General features: G+C 61.8%; 3 protein-coding genes across 6 annotated transcripts; 1 reads left to right on the forward strand and 2 right to left on the reverse strand.

The window, feature by feature from the left end:
* Positions 1-347: 347 nt before the first annotated feature.
* On the forward strand, positions 348-8318 carry ECI1 (enoyl-CoA delta isomerase 1). The gene is made up of 7 exons (XM_004750687.3): positions 348-464; positions 611-724; positions 3298-3425; positions 5495-5641; positions 6545-6666; positions 6752-6930; positions 8052-8318. The coding sequence occupies exons 1-7, from the start codon at positions 413-415 to the stop codon at positions 8216-8218; spliced, it is 909 nt and encodes a 302-aa protein (XP_004750744.1). The 5' UTR covers positions 348-412; the 3' UTR covers positions 8219-8318.
* A 1192-nt stretch (positions 8319-9510) lies between these two features.
* Positions 9511-12422, reverse strand: DNASE1L2 (deoxyribonuclease 1 like 2). 2 transcript variants are annotated; one of them, XM_013055231.2, is made up of 7 exons: positions 11279-12422; positions 11100-11188; positions 10912-10995; positions 10739-10839; positions 10561-10673; positions 10169-10420; positions 9511-9834 (listed from the first exon to the last, which is right to left on the reverse strand). In XM_013055231.2, exons 1-7 carry the CDS (start codon positions 11420-11422, stop codon positions 9781-9783), a joined length of 837 nt encoding a protein of 278 aa, XP_012910685.2. In that variant the 5' UTR covers positions 11423-12422; the 3' UTR covers positions 9511-9780. The 2 variants fall into 2 exon arrangements, with proteins under 2 accessions (XP_012910685.2, XP_012910684.2); XM_013055230.2 differs by having other exon boundaries at positions 9511-10420.
* Positions 12423-12532: 110 nt separating this feature from the next.
* E4F1 (E4F transcription factor 1) lies at positions 12533-21882 on the reverse strand. 3 transcript variants are annotated; one of them, XM_004750684.3, is made up of 14 exons: positions 21661-21878; positions 19176-19327; positions 18240-18345; positions 15870-16063; positions 15664-15784; positions 15402-15563; positions 15144-15310; positions 14651-14860; positions 14258-14363; positions 13882-14099; positions 13469-13667; positions 13240-13382; positions 13108-13170; positions 12533-13028 (listed from the first exon to the last, which is right to left on the reverse strand). In XM_004750684.3, the coding sequence occupies exons 1-14, from the start codon at positions 21824-21826 to the stop codon at positions 12672-12674; spliced, it is 2364 nt and encodes a 787-aa protein (XP_004750741.1). In that variant the 5' UTR covers positions 21827-21878; the 3' UTR covers positions 12533-12671. The 3 variants fall into 3 exon arrangements, with proteins under 3 accessions (XP_004750741.1, XP_004750739.1, XP_012910683.1); XM_004750682.3 differs by having other exon boundaries at positions 14258-14366; XM_013055229.2 differs by having other exon boundaries at positions 13010-13028; positions 13292-13382; positions 14258-14366; positions 21661-21882.
* Positions 21883-24836: the final 2954 nt, after the last annotated feature.

The following is a 24836-nucleotide window of genomic DNA, read 5'->3' on the forward strand; positions in this document are numbered from 1 at the left end:
TTTGCTGCTCAATAGCTGGGACTTTCCCAAAGTCCCTTGTCACTGCCTAAGCTCACAAACCTCTTGGGACTCCCTGCGGCCAGCTGTGGTCTCAGCAGTGCTGCCCGATGGATTTGATCTTAGCCTGGACAGCCCGGGAAGCGAGCTCACTTCCCGATGTGCCACTTGAGGCGCAGCACCCGGTCCGCGGCCGGTGTGGGGAGTAGCCTGGCCCACACCCGCCTCCTGACCATGGGCTCAGAGGAGCGTTGCGACCTTGAAATCCTGCGAGCCAAGTGAGGCGGTTGCGACCTTGACATCCTGCGAGCCAAGTGGGGCGGGGCTGCGGGCGCATGGCCCCTGGGAGGGGCGGGCCGCAAAGGGCGGGGCTAGGCGACCCGGGCCGGCTGCGACCCCAACCTGACGGGTCAAGATGGCGCTGGCGGTAGGAATGCGCGTCCTGACGCGTTCCCTGCTGCGACCCTGTGCGTGACTTAGGGGGGCGACCGCGGGGGGGGGGGTCGGTGGGCGGGGGAGAGGCTCGGGGACAGGGAGGAGGCCCGGGGTTTGGGGGTGCGGGGTCGCGGCCAGAGGGCGGCGAGGCTAACGGGCCTCACGCTGTCGTTCGCAGGGGTCCGGGGCCCCGGGGCGACCCCGGGGCGGACGGGGCCGGTGGCCGGCGGCGGGGACTGCGTGCGGTGCTTCGGGAGCCCGCGGGTGCTGGTGGAGCCTGACCCGGCGGCAGGTAAGCGCGCCCGGGACCGCAGGTCCGGCCCAGCGCGGCGCTGCCTCCACGCGGCTTCCCGGGCTCCCGGGGGGCCTCTGGACGCCCACGGGCCGCGATACAGCGCAGTGCTGAGCACATTTCTTTTGCATTCGGATCTTGAGGAACCTCCGTGTAGGTGGTTTACGTGCGGCCTCCCCCCGTTTTTGTCCATTACTAGTTAGGGCGTGGGCGGGGGGGGGGGGCAATCCCAAGCCGACTCCCCGCTGAGCGTGACCCCGGGACGCGTGAGCTGAGCGGAAGCTAGAGTTTTGCGCTCCCCGGAGTGAGCCCCCCCCCAAGTCACTGTGAAGTTTAAAAGGCTTGGGCTTGTGAAGTTTGACGGTTGTGTCCCTTTATCTAAACTATTTAATTGGAAACTGGAGGGCTCCTGGGTGACCCAGCCCGTTCAGCATCTGCCTGCGGCTCTGCTGGTGATCCCAGTGCCCCAGGTAAACCTCTGGGCTCCTCGGGGAGCCTGCTTCTCCCTCTGCTCCTCCCCCAGCTCATGCTCCCTCTCTCTGTGTCAAATAAGATCTAAAAAAAGAAAAGAATTGAAAGTATTTTGGAATAAAATATTTTAGTGTTTCTTCCTTAACCCTCACCATGGCACAGAGCCGTTTTACTAAAGAAAGCCAGCAGCCACATTGCAGTCCCTGCTCACTCACCCCTAGCTCCCATCAGAGCATCTCTTAAACCTGCAGCAGGGACAGAGAAGGTAGAAAAAGCACTGTTCAGAGAGAAGTAGGTTTCCTTTAAGTAAGAAGGCTCCCACGCTGGGGCATGAAAAAGCCTGTCCTCGGAGATGGGCATAGTTCGGGCGCGCTGGCGGACGGGGCCTTTTGACAGAGGCCTGGTGCTGGGGGCTCGGGCAGCCTCCAGTTGCAGCCTCAGCCCCCCTCCCTGCCCTGGCTCAGGGTTGGGGCTGCTTACCCTGGGACAGCCAGGTTCACCCAAAGTCCTCTTCCTTAATGCATGTTCACCTTTGGCCTATTTACCTTTCCTCATTGGCCTCAAATCTGCTAGAGCAGGCCCTATGAAAACCCAGTCACCCTCAGGTTGCCCCAGAGGCCCTGGTGGCTAAGCGTCCAACTCTGGATTTCAGCACCGGCCCTGATCTCTGACTCTGACTCCGCACTGGGCTCCATGCTGGGCACGGAGTCTCAATCCCAGATGCAGGAGGAAGGAGAGGGCAAAGGGACCAGACGCTCTAGTGGGGAAGGGTCTCCAGCCAAGCTCTGTCCACAGTGTTGCTGTGAGTCTTATCCACACACCTGGCAGGAGGACGTAGCTGTAACCATGGGGACAGCAGTGTGTGGGGCAGCGGGTGAGGGGGGAGCCTGGGTGCCGGACCCAGAGGTCATGAGGGCTGTGACTGCCACAGGTGTCTGCAATTCACTCCCTGGATGGGAGCTTTGAGGCACAGTCAGAGTCTGGCCGCACTCAGCCAAGGAACTTGTTGGAAGCAGGCCCAGTGTTCCGGGCCCTCCTCCTCTGCTTTTCAGTTTGTCTTGTCCAGGAAGGCACAGAGAAGTCAGATTTGTCTTCTCCGGTCGCTATGAATGCGCACACCTCCCCACCCCCTCATCTCCCCACCGCCGCCCACACTCCTGCACTCTCCAGGAAGAAAAAACCCAGTGAGCCTCAGAAACTGCTCTGAGCCCAGTTCAGAAACTTGCTTCTGGGCACGCCCATTGCTGCTTCTGTGCACACAGGTGTGCCACCAGCAGGTTAGTCAGTACTCCTCGTCAGAGGCATCCAGGGAGCCCATTTGCCTCCGGGACTTAGTTGTCAGTCTGGAGTGAACGGTTGTGTTTCTGCAGCCCTCGGGGTCTGTCGTCAGGCAGGCAGTGAGCACACAGGGACCCGGCCAGCAGAGCCAGCAGCCAGCAGCCGTTGGCGGACGAGTGAGTGCACTGGGGACAGCTCCACATCCGGCCTCTGTTCGTAAACAAGCGTGAACGAGAGCACCCTGAGGGAGGTCCTCCTTGCTCTGAGAGTTTGCTCACTCACCACCCTCCCTCCAAGAAACTCCAGCCGTTTGCTCCTCCCGGGGATGGAGCACGCACCTGGGAGGAAAGGATGAGCAGAGCTTGGTGCACAAACATTTGCAGCAGCGTGGTTCCCAAGAGCCAAAAGGCGGAACCCCAGCCCATGCGTGGATGCACAGCGTGGGGTCCCCACGCTGCGGCTAGGGTCAGCCTTGAGAGCGCAGTGCTCTGGGAACGCAGCCATATGGAAGAGCTCACAGATTGGACGCTTCCCTTTCTAGGAGATGGCCAGGATAGATGAGTCCGTAGGCACAGAAACCATCGGCTGCAAGGAGCCGGGGGCGGAGGGGGGGGGGGTCGGTGACCATTGATGGGCACAGTGTCCTCTCTTCTGGATAGACCCACTCTACAACTAGATGGTGGTGGTCATTTGGCACTGCGGGTCACTAACGACCCAAATGGTCCACTTTTAAAGGGTGAATTTCTGTTGGGTGGATCTGGCTGTGGCCAGGCCGAGGGTGCAGGCTGAATGGGTGTGCTCTCCCCTCTTCGCGTTCACACTAGGGTTCGCTGTGATGAAGATGAGGAACCCGCCCGTGAACAGCCTCAGCCTGGAGTTCCTGACCGAGATGCTCATCAGCCTGGAGAAGCTGGAGAGCGACAAGGCCTTCCATGCCATCATCATCACGTCGGTGGGTTCTCGTTAGCTGCCCAAGTTCAGGCTCCAAGCTTGGGCGCCGGCTGCTCAGCACGTGTGTGTCCCCCAGGAGAAGGGCCTCCCTGTCACAGAGCCCCGGGAGGAGGTCTCAGCTCAGCCGTTGTGAAAGGCAGGTGGTCCCAGCTTCTGCCGCCAAGGCTGGGAGCGTCCTCGGGCATGCACCTGCTTCCCTTAGACCCTGGGGTTGTACCGGGTATGGCCCAGAGCGGTCACCTCGCTGAATGGGTGGGGCTCTTGCGGCCTGATGTGCACCGTCACTGGAAGCCAGGGGCCAGGGTTTGCCGAGCCTCGGCCTGCAGAGAGAGGGCTCCTCTGTGCTGGTTCACCGTGGGGGTGCCCGGGACAGCTGCGGCAGACCCACCTGGACACGTTGCACATGCCTGGGAATGTTGTGCTCCAGATGATTTCTGGAAATATTCCACTTAGGGTGTAGTTTGAGAGCGTGCTGCTTTCTCTCTCGTGCCCTGAGGCCGAGAGTGCCGCAGAGACAGGCGTTCATCCCTCTGCTTCCCCGGCTTCGCGGTGGTGCCAAGTTAGTGGGGGTGGGGAACGGCACTGGCCTGCGTCCTTTGGAGCCCACGTGCTCTGCCCGCAGATGGGTCAGTGTTGTGCTCTAGGCTGTGTGTCCGCCGAGTCCTGAGCAGGGTCCTGTCCCGTGGGCCCGCAACAGGCGGTGGCCTGCAACAGGCCTGCTGCTGCGGGGTTATGGGGACATGGAACTGCGGGCCGCAGGCTTGGGTGCACAGTCCCAGTGGAGCATTCTCTCCTGGGCCTCCCTCTTTGCTTCCTCCAGCTGCTGGGGGGTCCCAGGGCTCCTGTCCTCCGGTCTCTCCTGCCATGTGTCTCTCTGTCCAAATGTCCCTCCCCTTAGAAGGACCTCTGCTCTCCTGTGATTGATTGCCTGTTGATCACAGCGGCCAAGACCCTGTTTCCAAGGACAGTCACATTCATAGGTCCTGGAGGTAAAGGCGGGTCTGTGTCTTTTTCCAAGGCACAGTTGGGCCCACCGGAGACCGTTGGCGGAGTCTCCGAAATCTCACCGTCATGGTCATGGTGCAGAGCACGTCCCCCACTAGGACGACGGTGCCTTGTGTCGCGGCCGCAGCGGCACTCTTCACCTTTACTTTCCCCAAGCGCGAGGATGTGGGCCGGCTTCAATGGGGCTAGGCCGTGCCAGGGATGCCGGGCTACGGCGGGGACCTCGGCGGGGCAGGACCCAGCGCAGGGACGTCCGCAAGAGGCAGTCACAAGGCTGTGTGGCCTTGCCAGGCCACGGCGAAACATGGGCCGGGGACCCAAGAGGGTGGCTTCCAGGGGCGGCGCAGGGGCTGCAAGGAATCGCATCCAGCACCCTGCTCGCAGCCTGCTCCTGTCGCTTGGCACGAGGATGCAGGGACGGTGCCTGTGACTCTCTCGTACTCCACCTGTCCCCTGACTCTATGGAGACAGACACGTGGCTGTCGGCCTGTTCATGGAGCAGGGACAGGGCATGTCGGCCCCTAGACCCCCCAGCTCCAGCCACGGGAGCGTCTCGTTCTTATTTGCTCAGGGACATTGTGACTGCACTTGGGGGAGCCCCACAAGTGCGCTTTTCCCGTGATGACTGCTCAGTCACCGTACTCCTCCCCCTCCCCCCTTCTGGGCCAGCAGGTCTTTGCTGCAGGGCCACCGTCCCCTATCCCAGCTACGTCTGCTGGTGTGTATTTGCTTTCCTCCCTCCCCTGGGGTCTTTGTCGCGGCCCAGTGGCAGCTGCACAGCATTTGTCTCATGTGTGACAGCCCAGGGCAGAGGTCTGGCTTCCTGGTTCATCGTCCCTTTCCTGCCTTGCTGTGTTGTCACAGCAGCCCCTCCCGGCCTGCCCTGTCATCTGTAGCTGGCTTGACCTTGGGGAGCCATCAGAACATGGGCCCCGAGGCCCCAGCTTGCCACCCCCGGGGAACACGACCTCAGCCCCACCGCCTCTGGAGCGCCTGTTGGGCCCTGGGGACCTGCTGCAGGCAGGGGATGGACTCTGACAGGGCCCCTGGCTTTTTCGCCCCCAGGACTGCCCCGGCATCTTCTCCGCCGGCCTGGACCTGAAGGAGATGTGCGGGAGGGACCCCACACACTACGCCGAGTACTGGAAGGCCGTGCAGGAGCTGTGGCTACGGTTCTACCTGTCCCACCTGGTGGTGATCTCGGCTATCAACGTGAGTGTCCCTGCGCCCCAGCCACCTTGCTTACTAACCAGGGGCCAGGGGAGCCCCCCCCCCCCGAGGCGCACAGGTCAGCATGACCAGGTGACAAGGGCAGGGGCACAAGGACAGGATCAGATTCATCTTTGGAAACACGGCTTTGACCTGGCCTGTGAAGACAGGGGCTGCTCAGGCTCAGGAAGCCGCGTGCCTGACAACGTGGGGGTCCAGTTAGGTGCAGAAGGGTCTGTGCCAGCAAACGGGAAGATTGGCAAGCTGGAGACTCCACAGGGTGCAACGGACAGCAGCTTGCTGTCTCTGAGGCCGTGGGGTACGTGAGATGAGGGTGCATGAGTCTGGGGTTCCTGGGATGTCCTGCTGTGGATGGAGATGGGCCTTATGTGGTGGGACATGTCATGGCCACTTTGGTTAAGTACTTGTCAGTGTTTTAGCATCCCGGCAAAAGCCATGAAAATAGGGCGCCTGGGTGGCTCAGTGGGTTAAGCCTCTGCATTCAGCTTGGTCATGATCCCAGCGTCCTTGGATCAAGCCCCGCATCGGGCTCTCTGCTCAGCAGGGAGCCTGCTTCCCCCTCTCTCTCTGCCTGCCTCTCTGCTTACTTGTGATTTCTGTCAAATAGATAAATAAAATCTTAAAAAAAAAAAAAAACTGAAAATAAAGGCGGTTTGCAACCCTGATGGGAGGGTTCTGGGCAGAGTAATTCTCTGGCCCCAAGAGCCGCTGGCCAAGCCCGAGGGCCCGTCGTGCCCGCCCAGCCCAGCCGTTGTGGGCATAGCACCGTGGGCTGGGGGGCTGGGGTGGGGGGTGGATCTTCCCTGGGACCTGCCTCTCTGGGATACCCCCACACCCCGCAATGGGGACAGCATGCACAGCCAGGTGGCATCTCTTCCCCCACAGGGAGTCAGCCCCGCTGGGGGCTGCCTGTTGGCCCTCTCCTCGGACTACCGGGTCCTGGCTGACAACCCCAAGTATGCCATAGGCCTGAACGAGACTCTGCTGGGCATCGTCGCCCCCTTCTGGTAAGGCTGGGGGCTGCGCCCGCACTCCCCTGGCACAGGGCCCAGCTGGTCCCCCTGGGAGTCCCAGTGAGCTGATGTGTTGCAGGTTCAAAGACACGCTGGTGAACACCGTCGGGCACCGCGTCGCGGAGCGCGCCCTGCAGCTGGGCCTGCTCTTCCCACCCGCAGAGGCGCTCCGGGTGGGCATGGTGGACCAGGTTGTGCCCGAAGACCAGGTGCAGAGCGCCGCGCGGTCAGTGCTGGCCCAGTGGCTGGCCATCCCGGGTGAGGAGCTCAGGGAGGGGCCGGTTCGGGCAGGCGGGCAAAGCCAGCAGCCCCACAGCCTGGGGCTCCTGGTGAGAGCAGGGGCTTCTGCTGGAAGGGGGTCGTGTGCACATCAGATACATGCATCTGTGATGCAGACCGACTTAGTCCTGCGGCCACCGCATCCAATCAGCACACAGCGGACAACGCTGGGGAGTGGGGAGGCGCGTAGAACCCCACGGTGCGTTCCCTCCAAGTCTGCAGGCCAGGAGTCTAAAATCCAGGTTTGGGCAGGCGGTAGGGCTAAAGGGAAGGCTCCTTCCCGCCGCATCCAGACTCTGGTGGCTCCAGACACTCCTTGGCCTGTCGCTGCGTTGCGCCAGTCGCTTTCCCTCCACGTGGCCTCCCCCGCGTGTTTGTGTCTCCAGTCTCCCCTCTTCCCTTCTCTGGTCAGGACACTTGTTGGGTGTGGGGTCCACCCTGAGTCCAAGGTGATCCCACCCTGACTTCATCCACAGAAACCCTTTTCCAAATAAGGTCCCGTGCACAGACTCTAGGCCGCTGGTTAGGTTCACCCTTCAACCTGCTGCACAGGCTGTCGGAGACGGGCCACGTGTCTGTCGGTAGGAATCGGGCTGGTTATATCCGCTCTGATGGAGACCAGGGGTGAGATGGCTGGCCCTGTGGGTCACTCGGTCACAGCCACACCATGATGCTGGAGCCCAAGGGCATGCAAAGAGTTTGTGACCCAGCAAGCGCCTCTGTTTGCAATGAAACAGGCCACTGATGCTTAAAGTGCGTATCATTTTCACATGCCACAAAACGTCCTTTTTTCAATTCCAAAACAATGTAAAAACCATTCTTAGCTCCCTGTGGGGGGCCAGCCTCGCTGACCCAACCGTGTGGAGAATGAGTACTTAGTGATGTGGAAGGTACCCCTGTGTTACCAGGGGGTGAGCACAACAGGGTAAGCAGCAGTTTCGCAGGGTCACCGCCTGTGCTTCTGACGGGGAGGTGGGGAGCGGCTGGTGCTCGCCTTGTTTCCATGTGTTAGTTGCCAGAGCCTCCGCTGGGTGCTCTGAGAAAGGGGAGTGGCGCGGCGTTGTGGGGGGGGCGCCTTCACACTCCGGCCCTTTTCCCAGGCCACGCCCGGCAGCTGACCAAGACCCTAATGCGCAAGCCCACAGCTGACCGCCTGCTCAAGGAGCGCGATGCAGACATCCAGAACTTCGTCCGCTTCATCTCCAGAGACGCCATCCAGAAGGCCCTGCGCACCTACTTAGAGAAGCTCAAACAGAAGAAAAGCTAAGGGCAGGGCTGCCTCCATGGGGCTTGTGGCCGGATGCGCCCCCCCCAGGGCCCTCAGATTCCGAGCAGTTTTAAACAAGCTGTTTTCCAGTGTAAACGTACTGCCGGCTTCGTTTGCTGATCATCTCAGTAGGTCCTGTTCCCTGTAGCCGGTGTCCCAAGGGTCACTGCCCCCCACAAGCACCTTTTCCACCTGGCAGGTGGGCAGGGCCTCAGTGGGAATCCTGAACCGGCAGGCCGGGCCATTCTGGACCTCAGTGACAATCACTGCTGAGCGTCCCCTTTACCAGAGCAGAAGTGGAGCGAAATCCTTGCATGATCCCATCCCTGGCTACCCAAATGCCTGACTGCTGGGGGTACACCCCTAGGCTGGTGACCCATAGAGAATCCCCCAGAGGAAAGCCCTTTGGCCACCACATCTGCCCATTGAGATTGAGGGAGCACAGTGGTCCAGAGACTAGGGGGAAGGGGCGTGGTGAGGGGCGGGGGAGGCAGACCTGGGGAGTCTGTCTGTGCTGCAGGACCCGTGGTCTGTCTTTGGAAAGATCACACTAGATTTGTCCAGACTCTTAAAGCTTTTTCCTCCATACAGTTCAGGCCTCTTCGCAGACCCACCACCAAGTGGAGTTGTTTCCAAAACCAAAAGCCTCACTGGGCCCCCGTACCCTAGTTCTACACATTCCCAGTCCCCAGGCAACAGGCTTCCCGGGATACGGGCCACGGCCCTGGCCCAGCCCGGGGCTCCCGAGAAGGACCCTACCCAGTCTGGCCCCATGAAGGGGCTCTGCATCCACGTCAGGTGTGTGGGTGGCACCTGCCTGGGCCGTGTGAGGAGTCCAGCCTGCTCACCACTGAAGGGCTCCCTGCACGTTGTAGAGCTGCATACTCACGGGGCCTCCTGACTGCCTATTCCTGCGTTACTGCACGGGGCCCCTCATATGCAGGTGTCTGCAAGTCTGCAGGCCCCCAGGATTGGGGGGCGGGAGGGACACCAGGGGCTGGGAGGTTGGCCTTGGACATCAACACTGTGGCTATGTTTTTACCCCAAGCGCACTCAGCCGGTGTTTGGAAGTGTCTGTGGTCTGTGCAATGAAAGGAAGCGACGGGCATATCAAAGCCAGCCTGGTCTTGGGATCATCCGTCCCCAGCAGGGAATAAAATGGCCAGGCCGACCCTGTCCCATAGGGGCAGGGACCCAGGGCCCACTGGGCTGCGGGACCAAAGTTTGGGCCTCAGAGGGTTCGAGTCCTAAGAAAGGACGTGGAGGCCTTGCAGCCGACCAGCACGCGGTCCTGGCTGAGCACCGGCTCGAGTTTATTGAGCACTGCCCTGTGCCCAGCGCTCTGCAGGCCACTCCTCACAAGCCTGGGAGGTAGACGGAGTAGCCCATTTCACAGATGGGCAAACAGACTGCGTGGTCCTGTGATGTTTCCTAGCCGCTCGTCCCACCAGCTCTGCCCTCAGCCTTGCTGGAGGCTGGCCAGCTCCCCACAAGGAGCCCTGCAGGACTGTTCTCCTGGCCTGAGTCTGGAGGCCGCTTCCCAGACCAGGCCTTGAGGGTTTTCAGTGCGACTTCAGAGTCACCTCCACAGGAAAATGGTCACTGATGGCGAGGGCCTGGAGAGGAAGCGGAGCCTGAGCCCCCTGCTGGGCAGCCTGCCCTCCCTCGGGCCCCACCTAGGAAAATGAGCAACCCCTCACTGCCTCCACTGCCTACATCCCTGTGCTGCCCGCCTCCCTATGCTGGCCAGGGATGGAGCCCACTGTGCTTGCTGCCTGCAGGTGGGCTGGGGCCCAGACTGGAGACACCCCCCCCCCCAAACCCCTGAGAAGAGGCAAGGGCATCTTCTGCCATCCCAGACGATCCCTTCAGCCAGAACTGAGCCTCTTAAGGGCTCTGTGTTCTGGGGCGCTGGTGCAGGGAGGGGCGCGCCCCCGCCCCAGCGCTCACCTGAGCCTGGTCCAGGCCGAACTCCTCCTGGAAGTTGTGCACGGCGGCCGACTGGGGCTTGAGGCTCCTGCGCAGGTGGGCGCCGCACGCCACGATGCGGTCATAGGCGCAGTCCGAGTTGCCCACGGTGGTGTCAGCGCTGTCGGGGATGAGCCACTTGAAGACCTCACTGCTGCGCAGGCGGACGGAAGGCCAGTCGCGCTCCCGCACGTAGTTGCAGTCGGCGTTGAAGTCGCCCAGGAACAGTAAGTCCTGCGGGGACCGCGGAGCCAGGGCTGAGCCCTCGGGCGCCGAGCCCTCCCCGCGCAGCCCCCTCCCACACACGCGCACCCTCCCCGCACCGCACGCCCCACCCCCCCGCACGCGCGCACAGGGGCAGGGGCGGGCCTTACGTCCGTGCCCCACTTGTCGATCACGTCCAGGTACACGTCGTAGAGAGCATCGATCTCCGCCACGGCCCGATGCGGCGCCGCGTGCAGCGGGATGAGCACCAACTCCCCGGCAGCTGCGGGAGGCACGGGTCAGAGGCGGGGCGGGGGGCGGGATTTCCCGGGGAAGAGGGGGCCTCACCTGAGCCGGGGGCAGAGAACTTGACCACAAACGGTTCACGGCTGAAGGCGTCCTCCGGGTCCGGGTACTGGTACGTGTCCACGACCGACACCGCGTCCTTCCTGGGGGAACGAGGCGGGTAGGCGCGCTGAGCCGGCCCCTCCCGCCCCGCGTGCCCGGACCCCGCCCCTCACCTGTAAACAAACAGGTACATTTCCTTGTACTGGTCCCGACCCAGAGGCTCGCTGCTCACGAAGCTGTACTTGTGCCTGGACACGCTGCAGAGACACGGGCCAGGCACCGGGTCAAGGCACGGTCCAGGCCATATCCGGGCCTGGACTCTGAACGCTGGGCCCTATCCACCCGCCCCTCCTCCCCACACCTGTTGATCTGCTCCATGAGAGCGGACACAGCGCTCAGGTCTGGGTCTCGCACCTCCTGCACCAGCGTGATGTCATAGCCAGCCAGGATCTGGGGGAGGGACGGGCAGATGCGGGGTCACGCCTGGTGGATTCACCCGGGAGGCCCAGCTGCTGCCCCGCCCCCGGTCCCTGGCCTCACTTGCGCAATGATGCTGCCACAGGCCGGGCCCGTCACTTTGCTGTCGCCAAAGCTTTGGATGTTGAAAGCTCCAATGCGCAGCGCGGCAGCTCCTGCGGCCCCCAGGGCCCAGAGCGCGGCCAGTAGGACCTGGGGCCCACCCATGGTGGAGAGCAGGTGGGCTGGGAGGGACAGATGCGCTCCTGAGTGTGGACCTGGAGTCAGACACACCAAGCTACCCGTCTGTGCCCCAGCCCTGGGGGACCGGCAAGGACCTGTGATTCAGAGGTCCAAGGAGGATCCTTCCCCCGCCTCTCCACCTCTCCCCAGTGGTGTGCTAGGTTTACCATGGCCATTCTACTCCTTGGGTAAACTGAGGCTCCAATAGAGGGACCCCACCCCCATCTAGGCTCCTGGTCAGCCCAGTCCCCAGACTCACCTGGGATGTGGATGGGGCGGTATTTGAGACTCAGGATCAAGGTCGGAGATTCAGGCTGGGGGTGTGTCTGTGGCAGGAGACTGACGCCTCAGGTTTGGTGGGGCAGGAATTGTAGGCCAGGGCCCAGGCGGGTATTTGAGGCCCTCGTCCAGGGAGGGGCTACACTGCTCTGGCCCCACCCCCTCTGCAGAGATGGACACTGGAACTGCTGGTTCCGGTTCCCAGGGAGAGCCCTGGGGGCAAGGTGGCAGGGGATCCACCCTGAGCTGGCGCTGGCACGAAGACCGTCAGAAGCAGGACCCTGATGACCCTGCCGGCTCTGCGAAACTGTGTCCAGACTGGACGAGAGGTCCGGCCACCCAAGGTCCAGCCCTTGTTCTTATCCACGCACCCCCCACCCCCAACTAGGTCACCCAGAATCTCCCTCCCTCAGGGGTGCCTCCTGAGGGAAGGCAGGCAGTCCATTCATTAAAGACCTTCCTGGTTGGTCTCCTGCTGCTTCTTCGTTGTCACCTCTGGATAAAAGGTCATGGTTCCTTGGCCTTCCAGCCTGGTCCCCTGCCTGTGCACCCCCCCCAAACAGCCCCATGGTTGGAGGCTGTGAAGCAGCACCCCCTTCCGCCCACCTCCATGGGGCTGGGGAAGACAGGGTCACGACTCCAGCTGGGCAGGGCGGCGGCAGCAGGCTGCCCGTCCACATGCCAGGGACACCCACGCACCCCGGTTGCCCTAGCTCCAGTGCCAGCCCTGGGAGGGGTGGCCAGGTACCTGAGTCTGCAGGGGGAGGGCTGGTGGGGGCCCCCAGGGGAAGCTGCCTGGGCAGTGGCATCACAAAGTGGCAGGTTTTCGTGTTTTATTGTAAAGCAACAAAAAACTATTTACACTCCCACACCCGCTCTGAACACCTGAATTCTATGCCTCCTCTTCTATGTCTCCTTGCCCCTGCCCCAGCTCAGGAGCCTGCCGGCTGCCATACTAGACAATAACCGTTTGCACCTCGAGCTGGCCCTCGGGGGATGCGATGACCAGCTCGCCGGCGTGCTCCAGGATCTCAATGTCCTCTGATGAAACCATAGTCACAGTGGCCTGCTCGGTGCCAGTGGCGCCCGCACGGGCCGTGAGCACAGTGCCCTCGCTGATGGCCGAGGCCAGCGTCATGGCCACCTGCTCTGTCAGGCTCTCGGGTGTAGCGATGGTGATGGTGTCGGCTGCAGCCGCCTCTGGGCCCAGTCCTGCCTCCTGGTCCATGGTCACATTCTGCACGATGATCTGATGCCCAGCACTGGCCTGGTGCACGATTTGCTGCACCACCTTCATGATGTGGCTGTCCACCTGTGGCGGCAGGCGGCTCAGCAGGTGGCTGTGGGGCAGGTGCCAGGCCACCCCCTCCGGCCCTTCCCCTGGCCCCCACCTCCGTCTGGGTGCCCTCGATGATCTCTGCGGCTTCATGGGTCTCTGCGTCATCCGCAGCGGCCTGGATGAGGGACAGAGGTCAGCCTGGTAGTGCTGAGCCCCAGCCCCACCCCAGCGGCCCCACACCCACTTCGATGATGTACTCCTGGGTGTCCGCCACCACGGACGAGAACTCCACCAGCACGGTGTGCGGGTCCTCGGCGAGCACGGTGGCGGCTGCTGTGGGGTTCTCCTCGGACACCAGCAGCTCTTCTACCTCCAGCAGGCAGCCCCCTGGGGGCGGGGGGCTTGGTCAGCAGCGCTGTGGCCCTCCCGGCCGCCCCCACCCCCACCCCCCGCCGCTGCCCGGCGGCCCTGACCTTTCGTGCGCAGGTGCCGGTTAAGCGTGCCATGCTCGGCAAAGCCACGGCCACACCTGTAACACTTGAAGGGCTTCTCCCCCGTGTGGTGCCGCACGTGCCGCACCAGGGAGCCCTTCTCCCGGAAGCCTCTGCTGCAGAACGGGCACACGTGCGGCTTCTCCTCCAGGTGCGTCCGGAAGTGCACCTGCTGGGCATTCTGTGGGGCCCCACCGTCAGCACCCACCTGGCCTCGGCCGAGGCTCAGTATGCGGCTCTCCCACCCCCGCCACGGGCTGAGGGAAAGCAGGGGCTGAGGGAAAGGGCCCAGGCCAGGCAGGAGGGGCGAGGGGCTACGTGGGGAAGGGGGCGCTGGGATCTGGCCCAGGACAGGGGAGCCTGCGGGTCATGGGGGTCAGGTGCCAGGGTCCCACCTTGGTCTTGTAGCACTTGCCACACTCGGGACACGGGTAGGGCCGCTCATCAGAGTGGACACGCCGGTGGCCACGGACGTGGGCGATGGTCTTGTAGAGCTTCCCACAGTCTCCACAGCGGAAGCGGCGCTCACGCACGTGGACCTCCTGGTGCTTCTTGAGCAGGTAGGCCTTGGGGAAGGCCTTGCCGCACTGCACGCACGTGAATGGCCTTGGCCCTGGGGTTATAGGTGAGGTCAGGCCAGGGCTGTCCCTCGAGGGCCTCCTGCCTGCTGACCGCCCAGGGACCAACCTAGCCCCCCACTGTACACCCAAGGTCCATCTGCTGCCAGTGCCACACCCCCTGCCACCCCCCATTCCGCACCTCGACACCCACCTGCATGGCCCCTTTTGTGGGCTTCCAGGGTGGCTGCCGTCGGGAAGGTCTCACTGCACTGAGGGCACGGGTGGGTCCTGGGCACAGTGGAGGCCCCACTGGCCACCTGCTGGGGGTGGGGGGTGGCCACAGCACGCTTCCAGCACCCACTGTGGGTGGGACCCCAGCAGTACTGAGGAGAACAGACCCATGGCAACCGCCTCCCCTCCCCGGTCCCACAAACTCCATCATGAGCCCCGGGAAGGCAGTGAACAGGGAACAAAGTTCCTGCAGAAGGGGCTCGATTTTTCCACCACAGGGAACACAGCAGGGAGGTAGCCGCTGGGCTGAACCAGTGACCCTGTAGCTGGGGTCCAGCCCCCACTGAAGTACGCCGGCAGCGCAGGCACCTACTGTCTCCACGGGCTCCACCTCCAGCAGTGGCAGCTCTGGGGTACCGTCTCCCAGGGCCTGGGGACTGGGTGCGGCAGGAGGGGCTGGCTCCAGGGCCCCCTCCTCTCCGGTGACGCGCTCAAGGACAATGCCGGAGTTCTGCATGGCCTGGTGCAGCAGGTTCTCACGGCCACTCTCACTGGAACAGGGAAGCTCCTCAGGGCCCGGGGGCTGTAGGCACACGGTCCCCACTTGTAGCCACTGCACAGGACAGACCCTGCAGGGCCCAAACTGTGCGTACTCAGAAGAGCGTTTCAAGGAGCCCCACAGCCCGCGCTCCCCACCCTTACTCTTCCTGCCCCCGGCCCCTTGCTGTCCTCTGGCCACTGGGGTCCTGCCTCCAGACTGAGCACCAGGAAGGCAGGCCAGGTCGGTCCTATTCCCACTGGAGCCAGTGACCAGAACAGAGCCTGGCAGTGGACAGACAAAGGCCACTCCCCAGGGTGGCCCGCACCTCTGCAGCCAGGCCTTTCATGCCCAGGGGCAGCTCTTGCATCTGGACGTGGACTTCATGGATGACCGTGCCCTTGGCATCTGTCACCAGGTGAATCACAGGCGAGGTCTCCATAGGTTCTCCCGACACTGATGAAGATGGGACCGTCCCCATGGTGGAGCCAGACCCTTCAAGGCAGAAGCCAAAGAACTTTGAAAAAGCCCGCCCAGCAGGGTGGCCCCCAGGCCAGCGGCCAGGGTCAGGGCAGGGGGTCCCTACCTCGCTGGGCTGCGGGCGGGTCCTCCTTGCCGACAAGCACATCCTTGCTCATGCTGAAGCGGATTTTCTCTGTGCATGGGGTGAGAGACTTGAGGTGCCGGGTCAGTGCACCTGACTCCCGGAAGCTCTTCCCACACTTGGCACACTTATAGGGGCGCTCATCTGTGGAGAAAACGGAGTCAGCTCCAGGCAGGGCCAGCGGCCCCAGGGAAGGCGCGCCCAGAGCCACAGCCTCATAGCCTCTGGTCCCCGCCTGGCTCACCCGTGTGCCGCCGGTGGTGCCGGATGAGTGAGCCCTTGGTCCGGAAGGAGGCCCCGCAAAGCTTGCACTCATGGTCCTTGCGGCTACTGTGGGTCACCATGTGGGCCTTGAGGATGCTGCCCTGGGGGGGGGGGGGACAGTGGGGCTCAGGCGCTGCCGGAGCAGGAGGGGGAGGTGGCCCGCCCGCATGCAGCCCCGGGGCCCACCGTCTTGAAGGTCTTGTGGCACAGCACACACACGTAGCGGCCTTCCTCGTTCACCAGCAGCTTCACCTGAGCCTGCTGGCCCTCCCCGCCGAGCACAGGCCCCCGACGGCTGGGGCTGCCCGGGGCTTCTGCCATCTCGCCGTCCCCTGGCTCTGCCTCGGCAGCCACGATGACCTCTTTGATGTGTCCGCTGCCTGAAGAGAGGCTGGTCAGCCCGAGCCACCTCGGATCCCTCACTGGGAACACTGCCAGGCGGGCCGGGAGGAGGCAGTGCAGCTGTCCCGACCACCCTCCCGCCCTGGGGCCTGACACCTGCCCTGCGAGCCGGAGGCGCCTTGTCTGAGTCTGCAGAACCGCCAGGGGCACTCCAGGACCCCGAAACGGTTCCAGCGAGGAGCCCCAGCGTGAGCAATGGTGCCCCCTCCTAAGTCTAGGGGCACAGGACTAGATGTGGGCAGGGGTTCTGCCACCCCCGGGGACAAGTGAGTGCCAGCATGGAGATGGGGGTGAGCCGTCTGCCCTGCTCACTGCCCCCTGGGGATTGCCCGCTATGTCTGGAGGCCGGGAGGGCCGGGGACACATCTGGGGGCGCGAGCACTCCTAGACACCTGGGACTGCCCGAGGGAGGAGGCCGGGCTTTAGCACCTCTCACGGGTGATGAAGCGATGTTGACAACGTGCAAAGCTAAGCTGTAAACACACTTCACAATTTCTGCTCTTAAAAATGACGTGTGGGGACCGGCTATAAAGCCACCCTTAGGAACTATCTCAGTCAGGCGGGCGGTGTTTTGACGAGCCACTCTCCCAAACAGAACGGAAGCGCTGTGACTCAGAAATAATTAGGGGCATCTCTCGCCCGTGCCCTGGCTGACGCGTCCGAGCTCTATCTCTCCTCTGCCCCAGATGCAAACTTCTGAAAGGACCCGGACTTCTGCCAAACAAGGACTTGAGACAGAGCGTGGCGCAACAGGCAGTGGATGGAAGGGTCAAGGAAGAAGGAACGTGGCTGCCCGAGTCCAGGGAGGAAATTCAAGTTTGTCCGCAGGGAAGAGGCAGGAGGGCCTGGTACAGGCACCCCTCCACAGCCCCCACCCACTGAGGCCCCCGGCCCGGCAAGGACTAAGATACCCCGAGTCCTGAGATGCCAGCAACTGGCTGTTTCAGACTCTAGCTGACCTGGACCAATGAGCAGCTGACATCAAGGGGACATCTGGGGCACCCAAGGGGGCAAGAGAGGCAGGAGGTGCCGGAGAGGAGCCCCCCAAGCTCAGGGCAGAGCAGCCGAGCAGCAGGTGTGGGCCGGCTGGGGGCTGGGGTGCTGTGAAGGGACCTGGCGGGCCAGGGGTCCGGAACCTGTAGGTTCCCTCTGAGCCCAGGGAACTTGTTTCCTACATGACACCACTCATGCCGTGCCGGAGCCAGAGCCCAGCCCCACCTCCGCCATGACAACAGTCCTGTCCCCAAGCAGCACAGGCAAACGTCCCCGTCCACAGGAATGTCAGACAGCACCGAGAGCGGGACAGGTGTCCTGCCGCCGCCCTGAAGCGGGACTTCAGCAGAAAAGCCTACTCTGACATTCCCCGCCCTGAGGTCTCCTCCGTCTCTCTTCCCGCCCCAGATGTCCCTAGGGCTTCGTGAGGCCGAGTTCCTCCTGTTGCCCAAACCTGCACCTGCCAGGCCGCCCACTCACACACCTGCCAAGACTCCTGCCCCGCAGAGCGCCAGGGACTGACTACAGCCTCCCTAGCCTCCCTCCCTGTAGGGACACGCCCAGCCCCTGGCTGCCCTTTGAAGGGTCCCCTTCCCAGTCCAGCCCAGTCCAGCCCTGTCAACACCCCTCTCCTACCTCAGTAGAGCACCCGAACTTAAAAAGAGCCACAAGGAGGCTGACCTGGCTCCACACGCTCATAAAAGCCAGGTGCGCATCAGGGCACGCGTCACCACCCCCACACGGGAGGGGACGGCCAAGGTCAGACAGCAGGTCAGGACAGAGCTGGAGCAGCAAGTGTGTCCCGAGCTCCCCCAACCTGACCCTTCAGAGCCAACCACGGGTTAGGGAGCAGGACCGGGGGTGGTAGAAAAATAGCGAAGGTTCCAGAAGGACCCGGGAAAAAACAGTCTGGGGAAGCAGCAGCAGGACACAGAACACCCAGCAAGGACTCTGAGTATAGGCCGTGCGCCTCCCCTCTCCCAGCAGGGCCCGCTGCCCGGTGCTCGGCCCTCCTCAGCCAGGCCTTGCTCTCAGGCGAGCAGAGAGACAGGGTGGCAAGGGTCCCCAGCCTCCAGTGCTGACCACAGACAGCTGACAGGTCAGCAACAGCTGTGCGGAAAGCGACATGAGGACAGCCACGGTGGGACCGTGCTGGCTTACCGACGATGTCAGGTGTGTGGCTCATGTCTGCTGTCAAAGCGGCCGCCTCCACCACGATGTGGGCCACAGTGATGGGCTCCTCCGGGCTCGCCACCACTGGCACCACCTATTGAGGGGGGACAGGGGACACACAGGACTCAGCTGTGGGGCTCCAGAGCGCCCCTGGCTTGGAGAGGAAGGCTTGGGTTTATGTCCCTGCAGAAAGGCTGTGGTAGGGCCTTTCATCTCCTCCAGCATCTCTCCTGTCCCTGCCCTGAGCCTGACTCCCACCTGGTCCCTCCACTCCAGGCCTAAGGGGTCAGCACCATCACTCAAACGCCACTGGCCACCATGGGCGGAACGCAGAGCACTAAGCACCCTTGTGGAGAAGGGCTCCAGGGGGAGGTGGCCCCACCAGCCCCAGCCAGGGGAGCAAGGGAAAGAGCCTCAGGTACATGTGACTGGGGGTCTTCCTGGAGGAAAGGGCACCACCGGGAGGGGCTGGGGAAGGGCACAGGGTCAGAGTGAGACAGGTGTGAGCCCTGCGACTTCTGGGCCACTCCCTGTGATGACCTGAGATAGCCCCTTTCCCAAGTCTACACGATGAGGATGATGAGAGTGAGGGTGCTGTGTCCCTTAACAAGACCACGTGTGTAGTCTAAGCATGCACACGATGCCACAAAGTCAGCCACTTTCACGATAAGGGGGCTCCCACCCTTGGTGGGATCCTGAGGAACTGTGTGTACACAGCAGGAGACAAGCCCTGAGGCAAGACGGGTCCTCGGGTCCTGAGGTTCCAAGAAAGGAGGGACCTCAACTGCACAAGCTCCGGCCAGAGGCTGGGGGGAGCTCACCGCAAGGCACCAGCTGCACTCACCACCCCACTGGCTGTCAAGGGAGCCCCGGGGGGCAGCAAACACATGCACAGGTATGTGCAGGGCGGGGGTAGGCGCTCACCTCCTGGCCCAGCAGCGCACCAGCAGCAGGGGCTGCAGGAGAGGCCTCCTGGGTGGCCCGCTGGCACACCTTCTGGAGCTTGTGCTGAACAAAGTCTTCCAAAGCAGTGAACTCCGCCTGGCAGCGGCCACATCTGTGCACGTCGTCCTCATCTGCAAAGAACCTGTGGTCACTGGGGCTCGGGAGGCCTCCAGGCCCGGGGGGCCATCAGCAGCAAAGGTAGCTTCCCCAGCTTCCCATGGAGGCCCGGGATGCCAACCCCCATCCTCCAAGGTTCTGCAGAGAGGCACGGAGGGCAGCACCCAGCAGGCAGCTGGGTGTCCCATACAGGTAGGCTGCGGAGACCCACTGACGTTGTGTATCCCTAGCCCCCACTTCAGAGATGAGGGAACAGAGGCTCAGGGGCAGCTAGGAGGTGGGGGGATCTGCCCATGCCAGTCTGGGGGAGTGGGGGATTAAGACTGTTGGGCTATCTGTATGCCCTTCGACACCTCTGGGTCCATCTGCTTGTCTGTAAAATGGGCCAATGCCTTTTACAGTGTACAGTGCAGCGGGCATCAGTGCGCTGAAGCCCGCAGGGCTTTGCCTGAGAGGCCAGCCCTCAGCAAATGCAAAAGAGGCAGCACACCCTGACCCATAACCCTCTTTCCCCACTGACTTGCTGCTTCATTGTTTCTGAACAGGTTCTGTTCTCCTGAAGACACTTGGGGGGAAACTTCCCAGAGGGGCTCCACACCCCCAGGAACATCACACCTGAGCCCCCTCACCATGTAGGCTGACCAGCCAGTGGCTGCCCCAGGTCCTATGGAAGAGACTTCCCACTCACTGAATCCCTACTGGGTGCCAGACACCTCACTGGGGATGTCACCAAATCCAGCCAGCACCCTGGGGAAATAAAGATGACTATTCTCATTCTAGAAAAATGACCTGAGATTCAAGGCCACCCTGCTGGTGAAGTGTTAGGACCAGAGGCTGACCCTGAGGGTCTTCACTGGAAGGCCTGCCATTTGCACAATGGGATGGAGGGGATGTCCCTTGTGCATCCATAAAAGTCTTCCACAAAAGTTCACCAGTTCCCACCACCTCACATGTGGTCCCACATCAAGGTCGAACACAGGGCTAGCACAGAGAAGGAGCCCAGTCAACGTCTTCTGAACTAATGAGCAAAGGAAAGCCTAAACCACAGCCATGAGTGTCCCACAGAAGACCACCGTCCCCTCCAGGTGGCTCACGGTCATGAGCCAAGCACTGAGATGCCCACCACCCTCTTAACTGTCCCACCGGGCAGGCCAAGTCTGACTCAGCGTTATCCAACGCAGAAGGGGACCGGCCGTGCCACACAACACGGACAGGACTGAGGGCGAGCCCAGCAGGGCATGGCAATCGAAAAAGAGATCCCTCTCCGGGGTGGCACTGCCTCTAATGGTCCTCCCTCCCCCAGCTGGAATTAGAAGGAGCTAAGAAAACAATGTACTGAGAATAGGAGTTCTGTGGGGAGAGAGACCACCACCCCAATATCACCTCCTCTCGGGCCAAGCTGGAGAGCTGAGGACAGAGACACTCCTGTCTGAAAAGCTATCAGGGCACCTGCGGGCCCGCCCTGGGTGTGCTGGCTCAGCGGGTCCCCACGTTGCTCTATCTTCCTTGTCACCACAGCCCTGGGAGGCAGCACAGCCCAGAAGTTAGGGGACCTGGCAGAGGAGTCACACAGTCTTGCTACTTACTCCCTGGGTGACCTGGCCGCTTTGACATTTTTGGACCTCAACAACAACAGTAGGAGCCTCCAGAGTTGGTTTTAAGATGAAAGCGCCCAATGCGGGGTAAGTGCTTAACACGTTATTAGCAGCAGCAGCACCCTCCCCATTCTGTAGGGAAAGGGAAGCTCACCAGCCCAGGGTCAACCAGCCAGAGAGCAGCAGATCCGGGCCGGAGCTCCCAGGCTGGTTGCAGAGCACCGGCTCCGCACCACTGGGCCCTGCTGCGGCCCCAGGGGCGAGCTCGGAGCCCGGACCCCCGGAGCCCCGCCCCCGGCAGCCTCCAGCCTCCAGCCCCACCCCAGCCAGGGCTCTAGAGGCCCGTCAGGTGCCGTGGAAGAGGGCCCAGAGGAGAGCAGGGCCGTGCCCATACAGGCGAAGACAGGCCGGACCGCGAGCCTGAGGGGCCAGGCTGGCCGTGGAGGCAATGGCAGAGGCCTCCACGGGCAGCTCCGGAGGCCTGGCCACCTGTGAATATCCGTGAGTGGATTTTGAGGCCCGCGGGGTGACGGGCGCCCCGCAGGAGAGGCCTGAGGGTCTGAGGAAGCCTGGAGGGCTCGTGGAGGGCTACGCAGGACTCCCTTGGGGACCCGGGAGGTCCGCAAGGAACCGGGATCTGGGACCGTCTGTCGCGTCCGCAGCTCAGGCCATCGGGGCCTCCTCCAGCCAGGACTTAGTTGTCCACATCCCGGCCGCGCCCGACCCCGTCAGGCCCCGTCAGGCCCTGTTACCTTCCTCGCTAAAGGGCGCCGGGAGGCCTAGGAAGCCGCCAGGGGCCAAGGCCGCCGCCGCCGCCGCCGCCGCCGCGACCCCGCCCTCGCCCGCCTCCCGCCCGGCTTCGGCCCGGGCTTCTGCCGTATGCGCGGCCGTCACCCGCACTGCCATCGCGCCCTCCATGTCGCAACGCGCCGCAGGAAGATGGCGGATTTACGACCGTGTCGTCATAACAACGGGCCGCGCTGAGGGGAGCGAGAGAGAACGACGAGAGGAGGGCGGGGCCAGACCGGCTTGACAGACAGCCGGCGGGGCGGAGCCTAGGAGGAGGAGCCTGGAACGACAGAGGCGACGGCCGACTCCCGGAGAGAAGGCACGGGGCGGGGCTGCTCGGGGGCGTGGTTAGAGTGGAGAGGGCAGAGAGGCGAAGGGGCGGGGTCAGAGGCGGTCCCTCGGGGCGGGGCTTAGTGCGGTAGGGTCGCGGCCCCGCGGGAGGAGCGGAGGGCTAGGTTCGCATCGCTGTCGGGCCGGGGACCCGTAGGGATTGTAGAGGCTGGCGGGTGGCCCGCGGGACACTGCCCCCGCTCCGACAAGTAGTGTGGTGCTCACCGCCGTGGCCCTACCGCCTCGGGTTAGAACCTTCCTTGTTGGTTGTCGGGTCACAAGGAAGAACCCGAATTGGGGTTGGCTCTCGGGTAGCTTCACTAACCCTTCTACACTAATGCATTTCTTTTAAATTGTAATAAATACCCACAAGATTTACCACTGGTCACATTTAACGCATTCACAGTATTGTGGGAACATTAGCAACATCTAGTTCCGGAACCTTGTCCGGAAGGAAAGGGAAACCTGTCCCCTTAGCACTCCCGTTCTCCCCTACTCCCGGTCTCTGGCAACCACTTTCTGCCCGTCTGGCTTTGGCTTTTCTGGACATTCTCAATTAAGTGGAATTACACATGTATTCTTAGGTCTGGCTTGTTTGGCTTAGCATAATGTTTGCCAGATTCATCAACGTTGTAGCATGACCATACATCATTTTTTTACAGCTGAATAATACTCCATTATCTGCATAGACCAGAATGTATTCATGCACCGCATTTGGGTTGTTACCACCTTTTATACTTATTAAGAATAATGCTACCATGAACGCGTGCAGACAAACTCCTTTTATTCTTTCTAAGACAGTCTTTAGTTCTCTCTTTGAAGCTAAGTGCTATACAGGACTTTTTCATTTGATATCAACCATCCCTATTTTGAAGAGGAAGAACTGAGGCACAGAACTGATAGGATGCTTGCCGGAGGGCAGACTGGAGACTCAAAGTCTGTCCAGAGCCATGGGCTGGAAACCCACAGGGTGTGCTCTCCCAGCTCAGTTATTTTCTGTGACCCAGCCCAGTGCTGGATGCCAGAGACTCAGATGAATCAGAGCTGGTCTCCTCCAGCAAGGCTGGTCTCCAGGCAAGACCAGGCAGAGACACAAGGGCCCAGGCAGAGAGTGGGCAGCTCTGCCCTGGGAAGGACACCAAGCAGAGACTGTCTCCATGCCGGGGATGCCCAGCTGGGGCCCTGGGGACCCGCAGCCTGGCAGGAGCAAGGGATGTGTGAAGCACAAGTCAGATCTTTGGAGGTGGGGCTGGGTTAAGGGTGAGGCTGCTTTCTGCAGGGGACTTGCTCACTGTTGCAGGAGTTTAAGCAGATGGAGTGACAGCATTTCAAAAGGATCCCTCTGGCTACTGTGCAGAGAAAGGACCACAGAAGCAGGGAGATCCCAGATGGATGGTCTCTGAGTAGGACCAACAAGAGGAAGAACAGGTGAGGGCATGTGGCAGGGGCACTGGGGAGGGAGGACCAGGACGACACCTCAGTTCAGGTAGTGCTGAGGAGTACTAGGGGAACCGATGTCAGAGAGACTGAGTAAGCACCCAGGATAATGGAGTGGGGAAGGGTCTCAAAGGTGGAGAGGACAGCCTGCGTGTGGGTGACCAGGAGGAGCTGACCCAGGGGAGACAGAGAGCCTGCCCTGCTGTGTGCTCCAGAGCCATGTCAGGCTCCCCAGGAGTCGGAAAAGGGCCTCTTGATCCAGTGACTCCCATGTCCTGCCTCAGCCAGAGCCCAGGCAGGCCAGTGGACAGGCCTGAGGTCTCTGAAAGGGAGAGTGGCCAGTGGAAGACAGAAAAACCAGAGTCCCCCTTGCCCCCAGATGGCCTCCTCCTGTCCCACCCAGCCCTCAGCATGGGCTCTAGCTGCACACTGTTTGACATTCAATGCTCTGGTCACAGAAACACCAGCCCCCTTTATGAGGACTGCTCAATCTCTGTTCTTTGGATGTACTTTAATTTATTTAACCAACCCCATGTTGAAGAATTTTTAGATTGTTACCATTTTTTTTTTTTTGCCACTTGAATCCTTTTTTTCAATGACTCCCATTTTTACTTGGCTCATTAGAAGCAAAACCATCTGTGAAAACACAGATTCAATTGCTGCTTGCATTTTCTAATACAATTTAAGTCCTTGCAAGGCTATTAAAATTAAATAGAGTCTGTTCTTGGGCCATCTCCATCTATGCCCCATTCAGCTTGCAGGCAGGGCTTCCTCAAGGGGGGAACCCTGGCACCAACCATTCACAGGTATACAGTGAGCATCTACTATGTGTCGGGGACACCCCATGATCGTGGGGTGCTCCTCTCCCATCTCCCATCCAGACACAGGGCATCTCACACCTTACTTCTCCCCGCCACCCACCTACATGAAGTGTACCAAGTGCACCATCCCTTCCAGCTTCTGGCAGGACCTCATCCATAACAATGTCCTCTCCTGCTCCAGACCATTCCGTCCTTCCCACTACGCTGGCTCAGGCCCTACAACTCCCAGGGAATGTTAAGTCAAACAGGTGTGACACAGCTCCACTCTGGAGTCACCTGGGTTTAATCCCAGCTCTGCATTGTCCAGCTAGTGACTCTGTGTGACTCAGTCTTCTCATCCATGAATGGGGACACAAACAGTCCCTGCCTCCTAGGGCCTTCTCATCCAACAGCAAAATGCAGGTAAGGAGCAGTGCTCAGCGCCTAGATGTTTACTGGATGCCCAGGAAACCAAAACAACTGGGCAGTATTTTCCAAGCTGGCCGGTGGCTGGGCAGCAGTAAGACTTCCTATTCTGGTCAGTGTATACACTAGATGCTTCTGGGTAGTGA

This window comes from Mustela putorius, unplaced genomic scaffold, assembly GCF_011764305.1.
Source record: "Mustela putorius furo isolate JIRA1106 unplaced genomic scaffold, ASM1176430v1.1 tig00004007_pilon_pilon_pilon, whole genome shotgun sequence".
Taxonomy (NCBI): Eukaryota; Metazoa; Chordata; class Mammalia; order Carnivora; family Mustelidae; genus Mustela; species Mustela putorius.